The sequence below is a fragment of the Neurospora hispaniola genome, assembly GCF_033458365.1.
Source record: "Neurospora hispaniola strain FGSC 10403 chromosome Unknown B0T23scaffold_5, whole genome shotgun sequence".
In the NCBI taxonomy this organism is placed as follows: Eukaryota; Fungi; Ascomycota; class Sordariomycetes; order Sordariales; family Sordariaceae; genus Neurospora; species Neurospora hispaniola.
In genome coordinates, this window is record NW_026944410.1 from 1,233,427 (window position 1) to 1,251,237 (window position 17,811).

At 37.6% G+C, this 17,811-nt stretch overlaps 4 protein-coding genes and 1 non-coding gene across 5 annotated transcripts; 3 read left to right on the top strand and 2 right to left on the bottom strand.

Annotated features, from left to right (window-relative positions):
• The first annotated feature begins 6,818 nt into the window (after positions 1 to 6,818).
• Positions 6,819 to 6,906, top strand: B0T23DRAFT_t231. Its single transcript has one exon. It is a non-coding gene; the product is annotated as a tRNA-Glu (tRNA).
• Positions 6,907 to 10,503: 3,597 nt separating this feature from the next.
• B0T23DRAFT_161407 (uncharacterized protein) lies at positions 10,504 to 11,482 on the bottom strand. The gene is made up of 3 exons (XM_062832736.1): positions 11,242 to 11,482; positions 11,133 to 11,182; positions 10,504 to 11,041 (listed from the first exon to the last, which is right to left on the bottom strand). The coding sequence occupies exons 1-3, from the start codon at positions 11,331 to 11,333 to the stop codon at positions 10,869 to 10,871; spliced, it is 315 nt and encodes a 104-aa protein (XP_062691608.1). The 5' UTR covers positions 11,334 to 11,482; the 3' UTR covers positions 10,504 to 10,868.
• Positions 11,483 to 11,924: 442 nt separating this feature from the next.
• Positions 11,925 to 12,459, bottom strand: B0T23DRAFT_161405 (uncharacterized protein). The gene has a single exon (XM_062832735.1). It carries the CDS (start codon positions 12,264 to 12,266, stop codon positions 11,991 to 11,993), a length of 276 nt encoding a protein of 91 aa, XP_062691609.1. The 5' UTR covers positions 12,267 to 12,459; the 3' UTR covers positions 11,925 to 11,990.
• B0T23DRAFT_161390 (bacterial luciferase-like protein) lies at positions 12,257 to 13,946 on the top strand. Its single transcript, XM_062832734.1, has one exon. The coding sequence runs from the start codon at positions 12,654 to 12,656 to the stop codon at positions 13,785 to 13,787; it is 1,134 nt and encodes a 377-aa protein (XP_062691610.1). The 5' UTR covers positions 12,257 to 12,653; the 3' UTR covers positions 13,788 to 13,946.
• Positions 13,947 to 15,893: 1,947 nt separating this feature from the next.
• Positions 15,894 to 17,349, top strand: B0T23DRAFT_381750 (Endonuclease/exonuclease/phosphatase). Its single transcript, XM_062837284.1, has one exon. It carries the CDS (start codon positions 16,299 to 16,301, stop codon positions 16,851 to 16,853), a length of 555 nt encoding a protein of 184 aa, XP_062691611.1. The 5' UTR covers positions 15,894 to 16,298; the 3' UTR covers positions 16,854 to 17,349.
• Positions 17,350 to 17,811: the final 462 nt, after the last annotated feature.

Below are 17,811 nucleotides of genomic sequence, written 5' to 3' on the forward strand. Positions count from 1 at the left end.
ATAATACCCCTTCCTAATTCCTATCCTCTTTCTTCCCTATTATAACTTTTACCTAAAATAGTTTCCTTTAATTATTATTACCCTAACTTAATTAATTTAATTTCTAATATAAAAGTCTCCTGCCCTAAATTATCCCCTAGCCCTATATCCCTAGCGTATTTAGAACCTATAACCCTCGCCCGCTTCCTTCGCAATCTTCCTAACCTCGTAATTCTTTAAAATTAGTATAATTTCCTCTCCGTCCTTCTAATTTATATACTAACCCAATTAATTCTATTTATAAAATTCCTTACCTATACTATACTTTGAATTTAATTACCTACCCGAAGATCGGTAATAAATTTACTTCTATTAACACCTTCTATATAGTTATTATTAATAAAGTCTATTATATTTCGGCGTCCAGTAGGTTCTTTATCCTTCTATTCCTTTCTTCATTATTATCTAACTCTTGTATTATAATTTCTAGCGCTCAAAATGCAACCTATATTTATACGACTAATAAATATATATTAAACGTCCCTACTAATCTTCATAACGCCTATAACGCTATTTAAACGGTAACTGTTATTATATTATTAAATAGCCAGCCTAATTTTAATTAAAAACTCGAATCCTTCATTTATACTACTAATAATTTTATTAATTATATATATATATATTTAGAATATAACAACCTCCCTACTAATATTTATACTCTTTTCCGCCCTCTATACTCTAATATTACCAACCTCCTACTAAGAGATTATTATAGATTAATTATAAGGGATATCCGTTATAGCCGCACCCCTTCCCTCTCTAGTAGTAACGTTATAAATCTAATTTAAATTATTTCTAATTCTAATAGTGATACTATTACTCCTATATATATTATATCTAGTAGTAATATTATTACTATTCTTACTTATATAATTTCTAGTACTAGTAGCAATAATTCTATTCCTAGTAATCTAATAACCGTCGATACCCCCGGTTACTATACCTTAAATAAAAATTAGGTTTAATAGTACTATAAGGTTACTACGAATTAAGCCCGTATAATAGCATTATTTAAATAACTCCTTAAATATAATTAGGTACTTCGTTAAATAGTATTTCGATTTTTACTATAATTATAATTTAAATAATACCCGTAATTAGCGTAATTATCCCCTCCTTATCCCTATATCTTATTATTCTAATATTACCAATATCTTATTCCCTTTTTAAAAGTATCTTACAAATTCCTCGTACTACTCCTTTTTTGATTCGATTACTAAATTATATTCCTTTAACCTTCCTAATTTTAATACTTAAGAAAGAATCCTTTTAGTTTTAATTCTATTATTTAAATATTCTTAAAATTCTTCCTTTATTAATAACTAATTTTTAGGGTCCAACTAAAAGAGAATATCCGAATTAAAGTAATTTATAACTATATAAATAAAAGTCTCCTTCTCAAACCCGTACGTATAAATAAGTATCAGAATATTTAATACTTTCCTCCGGTAAAGGGAAGCCCGAAGGCTAATAACTTCTATCCTAATTTAAATTAAAAAGGAATTCTTTACTTTAATTAATAAATATAATTTATTGTTTTTATCCTCCAGTATTTATTACCTCCCCTTCTCTTTCTTTATACCGATTATATATTAGTAAATAGCTTCTCTACTAAATTTAAGAGTAAAGTCGGTAATAGTAAGTTTTTCACCGCCGACCTAATTTAATTACTACTACCGCTAAATAGTAATTATAATACAATATTTATTCTTAATTTATTATATCCTCAAACTATTCCTCTTAATTAGTAGTTATTAATTTTAGGACTTATAATAATAGCAGCTAAATCCCTAATTCTAAAGGGGGACTAGTTACTATTATTAATAACTTCTCTATTAATATCTATACCTTAACCTACCGAATTTTAATTATACTACTTTCTAATTTATTAACAGGTAGTTAACCCCTAATTTATTAGGTTTAAATATAATTAATAACCTAAATTACAATCCCTTGGACGAACCTAGTTTAATTTATCCTAACGAACCTTTCCTTAAAAATTCGGACCCTTTTCTTAAAATAGAAGTTGAACGGTAGATAAAAGGTTTCTATTTCTAAATTCTATATTAATATAACTTTATACGCTCCGGCAATAATTTTTAAACATTTAATTTAATATTTTACTAACCCAATTACTATCCCTTGTAATTTCCTATAGACTTTAATTAACTAATAGAATATTAGAATTGTATATATAATGATACTATAAATATATTTGATATATATTTCCCTCGCTTAAATAAAGGAATAACCCTATATCTTCACCGCTAATTTTATAAATATATTTATCTAAATTTTTATTTTTTATTTTACTACTTCTATATAAATTCTATAATTAAATTTATAATCCAACCAAACCCTTAGGAATTTTATAAATTCTATCGATTAAAGTACTACGTCCCCGAATTAAAGAATTTCCATCCTTAGTACCCACATCTATATAAAATATATTAGCTCTATCTTATTCACTTCGAATTTTATACTTTTTACTCCTATTTACTCTAAATATATTTCCTATACCGCCTATAAAATCCGGTAATTCTCTTCTATAATATATATTATTGTAATAATATTAATATTATTTATAAAACTAACAATAATTATATTCGGAATTATAACTAACTTTTAATATAGTAGGGTAATAAAGAAAATAAATAAAATAGGAGAGAAGGGGGAATTTTACAGTATACTTATAGTAAAAGTATAAGGGCGGAATATTTTATTATTAAAAAAGAGGGAATTTCTTCTATTAGTAATAAAGTTAGCTACCTATTTGATAATCTACATTAGGAGCCGTATTTCCTATAGGGTATATAATAACTACCTATAATTAATTCTATTAAACGCTCCCTTTAAATTAAAGAGTATAAAGGACGTTACAACCCTAAGCTTTTAAATTGTATATATTATATTAACAATTACCCGGATTATAAACTCTATTAAACAACTTACTTAATTACCTATTTAACCCTCCGGTAAAAAATTAAACTCTTTAACTACTTATATTAATCTTTTAATTATAAATATTTTAAAAATCTTTTTAATATTACTAAATAGTAATATAAATTTCTATATATTTACTAACCTTTATCAGGCGGTACTTTTTCTAGGTTTTTTAAGGATAATTATTTTTATATCCTTAAACCGCTATAAGAAATACTTAAATTGGAAATCAATAGATATAAAATATACTATAATTTACCGGAATAATTGCCTATATAATTTTAAAAATTTCTCTAAATACTAATCAACCCTAAAGGCCTTATTAAATACTATCCGGGAAAGTATATCCTAAATATCCTCCTCAATAATCAATTTATTAATAATTATTAGGTTAATACCCTCTAATAATTTAATCCAATTTAATAAATAATTTATAAGAACATTTAGCTTCGGGAAAAAATATTTAGTAGAAATCTTAGCCTTACTACTATAATTTCTAATTTCTACTACCCCTTTATAAATTTCAAAAGTTAATAATTTAAATAGATCTACTAATCAATAACTTTAGGTCCGGGCTTACTTCTCTAATAACTAAAATTAATTCGGGTTCTTTAAAACCTCCGTAACGCCCTCGTACTATATAACCTACTTTATTTTCACTATTATCTTCTTCTTCTTTATTATAACTTTAATAAAATCCTTCTAATTTAATACTATCTAATATCCGAACTATATCTAATCTATTTACCCCACTTCCTTTATTACTATTTTATATTTTAATATTTATTAACTTATTTTTTTCCCTCAACCTTTCTTCTAATATAAAACGAATTCCTCCATAATATTTATATTCCCTATTAAATTTATAAAAAGTAAATTTAATATCGTCCATTATATTAATCCTCTCTAAAACTAAAATCCGTTTCTCCATTACCTCCTTTACCTTTACTATATCTATAAAGTTCTAACTATATCCTTCTTCTTTTTCTACTTTTCTATTCCTTTTTCTTAATTAAACCTAAACTTTCTAAGAATAATAATCCAAACCGGTTTATTCGCACTACTACGCTCCCTAATATTCAATTTTAACCCTGGGTAATAATTGTATATAATTAATTATCCTATACCTTTCTCCTTATATTATATTCTCAAATTTCGTCGGTTCGCTATAAAAGGTAAATAGATTAAATTTCTAATATTATACCTATATAAGAAAGTAAATAACCTCCGGGCTAATCCTATTCTCTAAATCTTAATTGGAATAATAGAAATTAAAACCCCTAATTATAATTTAATTTCCTATTAGGGGGCCGGTTTCGAAGAATTCGAAAATTAATAATCCTTATTAATATTTTAATATTCTTTATATTAGGATAAAGGAATACATAGAATAGACGGTTATTAAGTCCCTCCGATTTTTAAATATTACTATAGTTTAATCTTTTTTAAATTAAAAATTTAAGTCTTTTAAATCCTACTTTTTGTTTATATATATTACTACCCTTCACCCTTTTAAATAATTAAACCCGAAATACTTTCCGCCTTTTAAATAATAAATATCCCTATTAAAATTCTTATTTAACTTTTAAATTACTATAATATTATAAATCTCCTCTTACTCAAATAAAAATTTCCTTTTCTCATACAATTTTCCTATATTCCAATAGAATATTTTCAATTAGACTATTAATTACCCTAGGATAGGGTTCCTTTTAATTTCGTAATAAAAAATAAAAATATTACTTCTTTAGGGGGGGCTATAATTATATAGGAGTTATTACCGTTATATATGCGGTTCTCTCCTATATTCTATAAATATAAATAATAGGTATTAATTAGGCTTTATAGGGTTAAAGGTTTTAGTTAGGAAATCTAACCGACGATTTTCTTCGGCCGTCCTTTTTTTATACTTCCTACAAATTATCTTTTTAAAATAATAATAATATAAGAGTTAAGAAAGGCGTTTAATAAAACGCCCTTATTTATAAACTCTACTATTAGCTTTAATACCTTCCTAATAGGGTTTTTATAAGGAATGAATACCTGTAGCCTTTCAGCGTATACAACGGACGGTTTCGTAATAACCTTCTAAAGAATAGGATACTCTTTATGGCTATAAATGAAATATCCCTTCTTTCTATATAGTTTATAATAAACGAATAATTAATCCTTATTAAATAAATAATTTACTTCGCCGAAGTAATCTCCTTTATATTTAGCTTCGCTATATTAGGCGTAAATATCTTCCTAGCGATAGAATTTCGCTGTATGTCCGATTTTCTAATATTTATAATATTATTGGACGTTGTTCGAGGTTTAGAATAATTCGTATAAATATACGCCACTATCCTTGAGGAAGAGATTATTTTAAAAGAAGTATACTATTAACGTAATAGTAATTTCTATAAGGAGTAGACCCCTACTTTCTCCGTCCCTTCTCTTCTATAGCCGAATTCTAATAATAATTACTTCCGTATTTCCTTCCCTCGCCGCTCTTATTAGGGTTTCCGCTATAATATAATTATTAATATTAATTTAAGGTGCGTTTTAAATTAGTATATTTATAGTATTTATAGTAATAAAAATATCCGGACCGAAAACTTCTTTAACTTATATTTAATTTTACTAATATTAATTATATATAGAATTATTGAATATAATTATATAATTTCTAATTATTAGTATTTTAATAGCCGTACAAATTATTAAACCGGGTTTTTTCTTACCTAAATTTATAATTAAAATCGTTTTCGTATCTTCATTTAAATAGTTTACAAATTCGGCGGTAATTATCGCTCCCTTAATTATAAATTACCATTCGAAGTTAGAAAGGGTAAATTTCTTAATAGTAATAGTAGATAATTATTAAAAGGTAGTACTAATCTTATTTGGGACGGCTTTTACTATAATATCGGCCTAATACTTCGGTACCTCCTAGGCGCCTTTTTTAATTTCCTTTAAAATATCCTTCTTTAAATTGTCGAAATCCTTTTTAGTAATAAATTAGTCGGTTCTAACCTTATTAACCTCGGATTGTAGGGACCTACTTTTTCTAATACGTACTTTTATAAATTCGAAAAGTAATTCTCGAACCTAACGTCGGTCTTCGGTCGAAACAGTATTATAGTTTATAGATTTATTCGCTCTAATAATAAATATCTTTAATATTTTATTATTTTTTCTTATTTTTTCTAAAATCTTCGTAGTAAGTACAGCCTTAGGGTCGTTATATGCTGAGATTTCCGCGAGCGGGTTGTAGACGCTGTTTTCGAGCCTACGAATATTGCTATCGATAGCCATCGGTAATAATAATATAACGCCGTCGCTACGCTCGTCGTAGGACATTGTAAGGGACGTAAACGACCCTCCTAAGTCGATTGCCGTTATTAGTTTTCGTTTTGGAGTTAAAGAATAGAATATTCCTTATAATTATCGATAAAGTATCCCTTCTTTCTATATAATTTATAATAAATAAGTAATTAATTTTCATTAAAAGGGTAATTTATTTCGCTAAAGTAATTTCCTTTATATTTAACTTTGCTATACCGGGCGTAAATATCTTTCTAATAATAGAACTTCATCGTATATCCAATTCCTTGATTTTTATAGTATTATTAAATATTATTTGAAGTTTAGAATAGTTCGTACGGATATACGCTGCCGTCCTAAAGAAAAAGGTTACTTTGAAGGAAGTATACTATTAATATAATAGTAATTTTTATTAAGAATGGATTTTTATTTTCTCTATCCCTTCTCTTCTATAGCCGAATTCTAATAATAATTACCTTCGTATTCCTTTCCCTCGCTATTTTTATTAAGATTTCTATTATAATATAGGGGGGATAGCTCAGTTGGGAAGATCTGAGCTTGGCCCCCTTTCGGTTTTCATCCGAAAGGTCGTAGGTTCGAATCCCGCTCCCCCCCCCCTCTTTCATCCGGTTTTTTGGCCGGATTGGATAAAAGATCTTCCCCGCTATCGCTCTACTGAACATTCTTAGAAGAAGAAGAATATTTACAACGAAATCAAATATAGGAGCCTACCCTAATTTAAAACCCTAGGTATATATAATTAGGTACGTATTAATAATCTTATTTTAATTAAAAATACGCCGGCCTCCCCCGTTCTACTAATAGGGTTTTAAGAATTAGAACCCTACCTCCGAAATTTATTCTAGAACTATGGTTCCGTTCGGATAGAACCCGTCTAGTAATACGACAATTAATTAATTATATTATGTTGCTAATTCTAATAAAATTAAAGACTCCGATTACGAAAGTAAAACCCTACTTTTCTACCCCTACCCTAAAGATAGGATGAAAGAAGAATACCCGTTTCCGGAACGAAGAATGCTATTAAAGTATTAAGTAGGGAAGTAGGGTTTAAAAAGACTAATTAGAAGTAATAAAGTCTACCGGGATTAAAGAGATAATATATTGAGAGAAGATAAGACGAAAGAAGTAATTACGGCTCCTCGGGCCCCCTATAGTGAAGTAGGACGAAGGGTTCGGGTTAGGGTTAGGGTTGGATATAGAGAAGCTAAGGGTTTTTATCCGGATTTTAATAATACGGTTTTTTCCCTTAGACTACGAACGAAGTAGTACCGCATACCCCTTGGGTAGACTAGTATAATTAGTTAGCGTGATAAGACAATATATATATATTATAATATAATTATTAATCCTAACCTAAGGTATACTTCGGATTAATATACCTATAATATTTATAGTAATAAAAATATCCGGACTAAAAATTTTTTTAATTTATATTTAATTCTACTGATATTAATTATATATAGATTCGTTGAATATAGTTATATAATTTCTAATTATTGGTATTCTAATAACCGTGTAGACTTTTAACCTAGGTTTCTTCTTATCTAAATTTATAGTTAGGGTTATTTTTGTATTTTCATTGAAACGGTCTATGAATTTAGTAGTAATTATTGCTCCTTTAATTGTAATTTGCTATTCGAAGTTAGAAAGGGTAAATTCTTTAATAATAATAGTAGGTAATTATTAGAAGGTAGTATTAATTTCATTTGAGATAGTTTTTATTATAATATTAGTTTAATATTTTAGTACTTCCTAGGCGCCTTTTTTGATCTCCTTCAAATATTCTTCTTTAAATCATTAAAATCCTTTTTAGTAATAAATTAATTAATTCTAACTTTATAAGCCTCGGGTTATAGGGATTTATTTTTTTCAATACGTATCTTTACGGATTCGAAAAATAATTCTCGAACTTAACGTAAGTTCTTAATTAAGGTAGTATTATAGTCCGTAAATTTATTCGCTTTAGCAATAAATATCTTTAATATTTCATTATTTTTTCCTATTTTTTCCGAAGTCTTCGCGGTGAATGCGGCTTTAAGGTCGTTGTAAATTGAGATTTCTACGAGCGGGTTATAAATACTATTTTCAAACCTATAAGTACTACTATTGATGGCTATCGGCAATAATAATACAACGCTATTGCTACGTTCGTTGTAGGATATTGTAAGTGATGTAAACGACCTTCCTGAGTCGATTGCCGTTGTTAGTTTTTGTTTTAGAGCACTCCTCGATTAGAAATCGGCGTTTCCGGTTTCGGCGTCGTTTCTTTTATTCGAAATAGTTTTTACTATAATATTAATTTGTTATTTAATTACTTTTTAGGCACTTCTTTTAATCTCTTTTAGAATATCCTTCTTTAAATCATTAAAATCCTTTTTAGTAATAAATTAGTCGGTTCTAATTTTATTGGCTTCGGGCCGCGGGGACCTACTTTTTTTAATATATATTTTGGCGAATTCAAAAAATAATTCTCAAATTTAACGTCGGTCCTTAATAAAAACAGTATTCTAATCTATAAACTTATTCCCTTCAATAATAAATATTTTCAATATTTTATTATTTCCTTCTATTCTTTCTAAAGTTTTTATAACAAATACGGTTTTGGGGGTCATTATATATTAAGATTTTTGTAAGCGGATTATAAACGCTATTTTTAAACCTACGAGTACCACTATCGATAACTATTGGCAACGACGATGCAACGCCGTCGCTGCGCTCGTTGTAAAATATTATAAAGAACGTAAACGACCTTCCTGAGTCGATTGCCGTTGTCAGTTTTCGTCTTAGAGCACTCCTCGACCAAAAATCGGCGTTTCTAGTTTCGGCGTCGATTTTTGGAAATAATCATTTTCAAAATATAATAAAGGTAAAGAATTTTACAAGTAATATTAGTTAGGTTAATATATAATTGAGAAGGATAAGGGAGGAGATTATACTAATTCTAGGGAGCTATAAAGCTAAGAAAATTATAGAGGATACGAGTGAAGATTGCGGGCTCTAAATATATTAGAGATATAGAATCTAAGAATAATTTAAAGGAAGAAACTTTTATATTCAAAATTAAATTAATTAGGTTAGGGTAATAATAGTTAGAGGAAACTATTTTAAATAAAGTTATAATAGGGAAGAAGGAGGAAGGGAATTAAGAAGGAGCGCTATAGGGAGGATTATATAAAAGAAGGAGATGATTTTTATACTATTATATATAAAGGTAGAATTATAGGGTAGGAGGTGAAGGGTTAGGGCGGAGGTGATTATAAATAGAATAAGGAAATAGGGAAGTAAGGAAATAGATAGGAAAATAAAATAAGGAAGTAGGGAGAGGGTAAAGAAAGGAGTAATAAATATAAAATAGAGAAATAGTAAAGGAAGGTAGCGCTTTAAATTAAAGGTTTATTCCTATCATTTTTATTATTCTAATATTAAAATAATATAGTAGTAGAAGAAACGAAATTAGTTCGTTATAATAGTAGGTAAGAATCGTTATAATTGTAAGCAAAGTAGGAGCGGCGTAGAAATCTACGACCGAGACGTAGTTAGGAGTTTTTATCCGGCGGTGCTTAACGCTACACGGTTTTCCCCTCTAGGGAACTAGAGAAGGACCCTATGCCAATAGGGCACTATAGTTATATAGTACAGGGAACAAGATTATTATTATTATTATTATTATTATTATCATAATAGGTAGTCTAAGCGTTCCAAAAACTATATATTTAGAAAGAGCTCAAAAAGACCATCCTCTGAGTAATTCTTCTATATTTGTACTATTTTTCTTTATTTTATTAAAAAGGGTTATACAAAAAGGAAACCTAGAATTTGTATAGGAGTTTCTGCAGCCGACGGCGTTTTTGCGCAAAACCGTAATAAACCTCCTCTTACAAAAGTTCGAGGAGGGGAGACCCACATAATTGTGGGGCGGGTCCGCTGAAGGTTGTCGTCGGAGGTCAATGTAATAGAGACTAACAATCCCCACTCTGTGCCCTACCCAGACCGTACCACATCTGGCCTTCTAGACTCCGCCAGTCTCCCTCTCTCTCTCCTCTTCTCCATAGCACACACTCAATCAATCGTATTCAACCGCTTGATCTCGTTGGTGATCTCACAAAATGTCTCCCTTCTAGGTATTGTCTTTGGAATACTGAGGAGGCTGTTCCGAAGCCCTGTCTCTACCCTGGCTTTTTGACGATTTAGACCAATCACATAGTCTAGATCGCACATTTCTCCCCTGTTCAAAGTCGGAAGAAGTCCCACGCTAACAATCAAACCAGTATTGAACTGTATGTTGAAATGAACCAAAGACCTTGGCCCCGGTACGAATGCAAAAAGCAGTTGTGTAACTGTGCCTTTACAGCCACCAAAACTAAATTTTTGCTACCGCTATACCGCCTGCCCGGACAACCCCCAAGCTGCAACATTGATCCAAATCCCACTTCTCCCTTGGTATAAGAAAAACTAATAATGCCGCTGTCACCTATGCAAGCATTGAACAAAAACAGTGCCCGTTGTTCTCGTCACCCAAACGCCGCCTACCCAAGGTACATGAATCCGTGGCTCTACCAGTTCAACACATTGTATATCGTCTTGCGGGGATCACCCTCGGTCTCGATCAGGTACCGCTCTTTCCTTTTCTCCATGACGCTTGGGGTGTTTTGTTGAGAGAAGACCCGGTTCAGCGTGTTGGACTCATTCCGCAACTGAGAACGGACATATGAGACGACGGTGTAGACTTTCATGACGAAAGGTCTCCAGTTAGGACCAAACATGAGCAATACGGCGCCGCCGATGGATAGGTTCGCGCTGGGGCTGGTTATGCTTACCTGCACCAAAGACAACCAGGCCGGGTACAGCCCTTGGCAATAGTGCTGATCTATTATGACATAAGCATACATTCGTCAAGCGGGATGAAACGGCGGGATGGCCATCTACCTTATGGCAGGCGTCTTGAGAAGTGTATGTGGCTGCGAAGACACACGCAGGGGCATAGTGGGCCTGAAGGGATTTGGGCGGTAGGCAGTCATCTGTGTGTTTTGATGTGCAGCGCAACTAGCTGACGTCGAGTTCCAAAGGCCCGCCTTAGGTAAGGATAATGGTCTAACAATCAGTCGAGGTCTGGTGAAGCAGAGGCCGAGTAGGACCGATTTAATCGGGGGAAGGGGATATTTAATTTGGATATAACGGGCGGTATTGCACGCAATTGGACGTGTGCGGTTCGCGTTGTCTTGCTGGAGTTTTGGTTCGGTGGTGCGGTTGTTGGCGTGATGTGGTCTCGTGAAGGCGACGATATGGGGTGACGGTGGTGGCCCAGCGAAACTGCGAATGGCTACAAATGGCTGTGAATGGTTCGATGGAGGCTATGGGTGGTGTTTTTGGTGTCCTCGCGGCCAATTCCGATCGCCAAGCTCAACCGATTCTGACCAGGTCTCAGCCGATGCGAAGCCTGCCGTGCCTGCTTCGAGAAGCACCTGCTCGGGCTCAGCTCAATTTGAATTGAGTTATGCTTCGCCAGAAGTCCAACTAAATGTTGTAGGATACGATCCCGGTTGATTCCGACTCTGAGGTTCCCGACATGGTTCCTGCCCCAGGTTTTGGCTCAGCTCGCCTTAGCTGCTTTTGCACGTTGCGTTGTTGCTGGATGTTGCCCCTGCCTCTTGTACCCATGGCTAACTCGTGAAATACTAGGCGACCATCGACATGGTACTTCGGTTCTCGTCCGTTTTTACCACCTCAACGCCGTGTATCTGCGATTTGCTCACCAAATCTGCGTCTGGCGATGGCTTCAACCTGGCATCAAATTCAGCCACTGTACTTTCCCTAGCGTGTTTGATCTCATTATCATGTGGGTCTGCTTCGGACCCGTGACTATCGGCCGTATCACAGATGTCGCACTCATCTCGCTGTTCATATCCCTTTCCAAGATTGGCCATCATCCTTTGAAATGATGCCATCGCCATCCTCTCATCTGAGATGCCCCGGGGTTTGGTGTAAAATGGGGGTCACTCACCTCACCGTGCCCATACCTTCGATTTGAGAGTCGGAGTGTGACGGTCCATGGCTTTGCTTACATATCAAGAACACTACCATCGCTCATTGCGTGATTCGCAAGCAGCTGTCGTCATGGCCTCTCCCCTCTTGATGAGGCATCCGATCTGCCTCAGCTCGTCTCTTTATTAAACCACCGTGATGTCGAGTTCTTCACCAGAACGACGCTCGTTACTTCTTCGATTATATTGCTACGCCGCTCTCCATTCTGTCCGAGCGAATCAAGACGCCAGAAACTTGCAAACAACTAGCCAGAAACCAGTCGAAAGCCAGTCTCAGGGCTGTCGTGCTCGCCCAAGATGCCTACCGAGTTCATCAGCTTGACATTTCCCAATGCTTCCACGGAAATCAATCCGATCCCGGGTGCCGGCATTGATCCTGCTTACCTGGTTCGCTATGCCCGGACGCTCGATGACTACGACTTCAACTACACTCTTGTGCCCTATGATTCTTCCTCCTATGACCCTTTTACCATAGGCGCCACTATTGCCGCCGCCACCAAGAACCTCAAGATCATCATCGCGCTGCGTCCAAACACGCTTTATCCAACCGTCGCTGCGAAAGCACTAGCCACGATTGACCAGATTAGTTCAGGTCGAGCCGTTGTACACTTGATCGCCGGCGGGAGCGATGCTGAGCAAGCCAAGGAGGGCGACTTCCTACCCAAAGACCAGCGCTATGCCCGACTCGAGGAGTACATCCGCATCCTGCGTCGCGCCTGGCAGTCCGCAGAACCCTTTGACTGGGATGGCACGTTCTATCAGTTCAAGCAATTTTCCAACCGCGTTCGTCCCGTCAATGGTACCGGCATCCCAATCTCAGTCGGTGGCTCATCGGAGGAAGCATACCGAATTGGAGGCGCCTTAGCCGACATCTTTGGCCTCTGGGGCGAGCCTCTGAAAGAGACCAAGGAGCAAATTGACCGCATTTACCAAGCAGCTGCTCGAGCTGGCCGCCCCAATTCAGACCGTCCTCGCATATGGGTCACCTTCCGGCCCATCATTGCTGAGACAGATGAACTGGCTTGGCAAAAGGCATATCACACACTGGATGTTTTGAAGGCGAATCAGGCCCGTGTTTCGGGAGGAGGAAGCCAGGCGTCCGACAGCAAAGCGCAAGTTCGAGCCCCCACACCGCAGAACGTGGGCTCTCAGCGGTTGCTAGAGATTGCTTCACGTGGAGATGTTCATGACCGTGCGCTCTGGTATCCCACCGTCACTGCTACCAACGCTCGCGGCGCATCGACCGCTCTTGTGGGATCCCCTCAGACTATTTCTGATTCGATCCTCGACTACATTGATCTCGGAGCCGAGCTCATTTCCATTCGTGGCTATGACAACTTGGACGATGCCATTGACTACGGACGCTATGTTCTCCCAAAGGTGCGCAGCGCGTTGCAGAAGCGCAAGAACAAGGGGGTAGATTCTGCGTAGAGATATTGTGGCTTGCCAACTGTTACCTATCAGACAGACAGACAAACATAACGTTAATGATAGTCCTTTCCATCACTGCATTCACTGCGGGGTTTCTCCGTAGTGACAAGGTCTTTGTTGAGTTGGGTAAAGCGAAAGAGGCGTTCAAATGCCAGCATCACCATGAAAATTCCTTGCCCGCTCGTCTGTCGATGTAACACGACCAAGACTGCGGACGACTGAAGTCATGCCTTTTGAGGGCATTCCCAGTCTTGATTCTTATCCATTCGACCAATATCAATACCCCTTACCAGAGTTGCCGTGATCTTGGACAACTCTATGCGGGCAATCTGCTGGCCTGGGCAAGAATTGTACCCTAGCCCCCACTGTCCGAGGAAAAAGGACGAGTCAGCTGGCGGGACAACATGCTCTATGGTGTGTGTTGGTAGCGAGGTCACTTACCGGCATGAAATACGTATCCAGCTCTCATGCGTCCTCTTTCAACCGCCGATACGTTTGGACACTCGCGCATCGGGGCCCCAAAGTCCCCTGAAGTGATTCATCACCCACGGATCAATAGACAGAATGGTACTCTCTAAAAAGTGCTTACTCCTAATGCTCAGTCCACCTGGAAGAGCGGGCTGAGGCGGCGTCATGGAAACAGGTCCAAAGATAAGGAGAGCTTCTTTTGATGTAAGTTTGGAGAAAATAAAGCGTTCTTCAATCTTTCCGCGGGCCCTCTCCCAGGCGTTCAGATTACGATTCGTATAGTAAACGAATGACTAGAAAGCACAGGAAATGGTATCGCTTGCAGCATTCACTACGTCAGTTGCAGCAGCATACCTCTAGACATCCCGCAGCGACATGGCCTCTTTTCCATGGCCCTGAGTCAGTGATTGATCACAATAAATCTGTTCCTGTCACAATCATTGAGACGGCCGTCCGGAGCGCGAACAGTTGTATCATGAATGGGCCGAAGTGCAGAACGTTAAGGGACGTCCTGAGGGGGTAACCAATCAGGAATACGCAAGTTCAGCAGCGGAGGAAGCCCATGGTCGAAGCACACCTCTCGAGATTTATCATCAGGTCATTGCCAATAGCGTTCCCTACATCGCGTTCTTCCTCCAGAACGTCAAACTGGTTGGAGAAGAGTACATCGCCGTCAATGTCGAAGGTAGTGAAGGTACCACCCAACTGCCTACCATAGTGAGTGCTTACTCTTCGAGATGCATCCACGGTCTTTTTGTCACAATACATCGTCCCGTCCGTCGCCAGACGATTGTGCGAAACCTGATCTTGAAGCACAAGATGGAAACAAAGGAAAAGAGCAGTCTACGCTTGCAGCTCGTATCTTCCTCCCGTCTATCCTAGGTACCTCCTGGGCATACCTATGTTGGCAGCACCTGCCCCGTCTTCGACGAGAGTCCGGTGTCTCAGCGTTTCTGATGATGTTGCCATGAGCGATGCATTTGACGAATTTTCCGCTGGCATGCCCGACACAACTCGGTAAACTGCCGCAGTTCAATCCAAGAACTAAAGGGCGGCTGTTGAAACATGTTTCCATGGTTCTGGGTCCGACTGGCACTGCGTGTTATTGTCCCCGGGGGTATCGAAAAACTTTGCACGGCTCTACCAATAGAGAAGGTATGGGCTTCCGGCCAAACACTGAATTTAAAGGTGCCTTCCGTACGTAGACACACTCTTTCCGTGGCCAACAGCGCTGTGCTCGTTACTCACGTGGCCAGCCTTTGAGCTGCAGAACGGGCTACTAAACGAAATCTTCAAGCATCATAACGAGGCCAACTCTTTATTTGGGTGGTACTGTGAGCCATGTCATAGACCATTTGATGGTTTCCCAGAGTCAAAAGAGCGTCGAATGATGAGAAGTGATGTTACCACGTGGGGCCTGCTGTCAAGGTTACAGCATTGTAAGTGCATGTCGAGCATGGCGACGAGCATTGGTTGAGTCATCCGACAATGCTCGACGGCGGGGATATAGAATAACGAAATGTGTACTGCGGTTGCACCGACGTTGGCCAATGACATCAAGTACAGACGCTCGGTCTCGCGTTGTGACCTTGACAGGGCATCGACGAAGGCTGCGTATATGCTCGAAGTGGAAGTATCCCAGCGTTGACGTTAAATAGGTAGCTGCCCTCCAGTCTTGATCAAGGTTCTTGAGAGGTAATGGCTGTGGCCTCTCGACAGAGCACGACCGAACCACACTTGAAAGCTCGGTCCACGATTCACCAGTTTCCAAACCCTCAAAAGTTTCTTCGTCGACGAGGGCATCTACTGCGAATACGGTAACCGGTTGACGTCATGATAATCAACATATCTTTCACCATGTTGCTGGCCAACATTAGCCTTGCAAGTGGTTTGGCTGACGCGCGACTGATCTCTTACAACATCCGCTATGCCACAACATTACTATCAACTAATGAGGAACCATGTTGGGGTTGGTGGGAATGATGGGGCGCAAGATGGGGAGTATTCACCCATTATCTTCCAAGCAGACACCTGGCAAACTGGATGGAAACAAGACGTACTGGCTCAGCCAGACGCCCCACGTGGTTGGTTGGGTCTACGGGATGGGATGCTGCCTTACCGCGTATCGTCACAGTTGCACAGTTCAAGCATCGCACAACAGGTGTGCCTCTTGCATTCATGTGCACGCACTTTGACCATATAGGGACGGTTGCCTGGAATGAGAGCGCCAAGTTGATCATCAAGATAGCTGATGAGTGGATGGTCCAAGGCTCCAACTCAACGAAGCCCGCTCCTGTGTTTCTGGGCGGTGACTTGAACCTTGAGCCTACAAAGGAGGGATTCCAGACTTTAACTACCCCAGGCGCTTTCCAGGACATCAAAGACCTCGTCCCCAAGACACACTGGTACGGCAACGCCAAAACATCGACTAGCTTTACCACATCGACTTTGGACGACATCCGTATTGATTACCTGTTCGTGCGCAATCCTCTTGGCATCCAATTCTCGACGTATGGAGTCTTGACCAACAAATTCGAGGATGGGGTGTGTATTTTGGATCATAGGCCAGTAGTGGTAGACGCAGAAATGCTGGCATGACTGTGTCGCCAGTGAAGAGATGGCTTTGAAAATGTCTGGAGCGGTGTTCCAAGAAGGTGTCTCAAGAATCATCGGATGTTTGCCCCAGGTGCCAAAACGGTCAAGCTTTGAGTGAATCAGGACAAGGAGAAGATCAACAGTACCAGGCTTAGAGCGACAGAATGGAGCGACGGACACGCCGGTTTTAATGGAGTATACCGCTTACCTACTGGGATGATTTATTTGCTACTCGTCTTGGACTGGCGGACAATGACCGCTGCGCATTAAGTATATGTACCTAACCTTCCGTATTACGAGCCAAGGTTCGATACACGTATGTCTTCTCTCCCTCGTCAGACCAGATTTTCAGGTAGCCTTGATTTCAGTACTTCGAAGACAAAGCTTAGACCCTAGGGCCGGAGGGTGAGGACCGATTCATTGGGATCTAAATGCACATTCATGTATTGCGCCTGAGGGGGAAAAAATAACTCCCAAACCAAATAAAACCATAAAAAAAAAAAAAAAAAAAAAAAAAAAAAAAAAAAAAGAAAAGAGAGAAACATAAACAAACAGGAAAAAGCCTGCCCGTTATGAGACAGACTTTTCTGTTGACGTGTCACGACATATAACGTGGTGCTGGTTACGGTAGACGACTGCAGACTCCAGTTAAGTCTCACCCACACAAACCCTTTTAAACTGGAAGGATTGAGATACTAAGTTATACTGACGCCCAACTAAAGAGTGGGGCAATAGAAGTGAGATCTCCCAGGAGATGACTGATGAAAACTCGTTTTCAAAGAATCTTGTAGAAACCAAAGGGGCAAACAAACATAAGCAAGTTCATCGATCTTTAGGGTCCGCTCAACCTCGCCGTTATACATTTTATTTCGGTCACTACTGTGCCCTAGCATCGCTGAAATCCCTTCTTGAACCTCCGCTTCGATACCCAAGCGGTGGAAGGTTCATTGCACTTGATTTT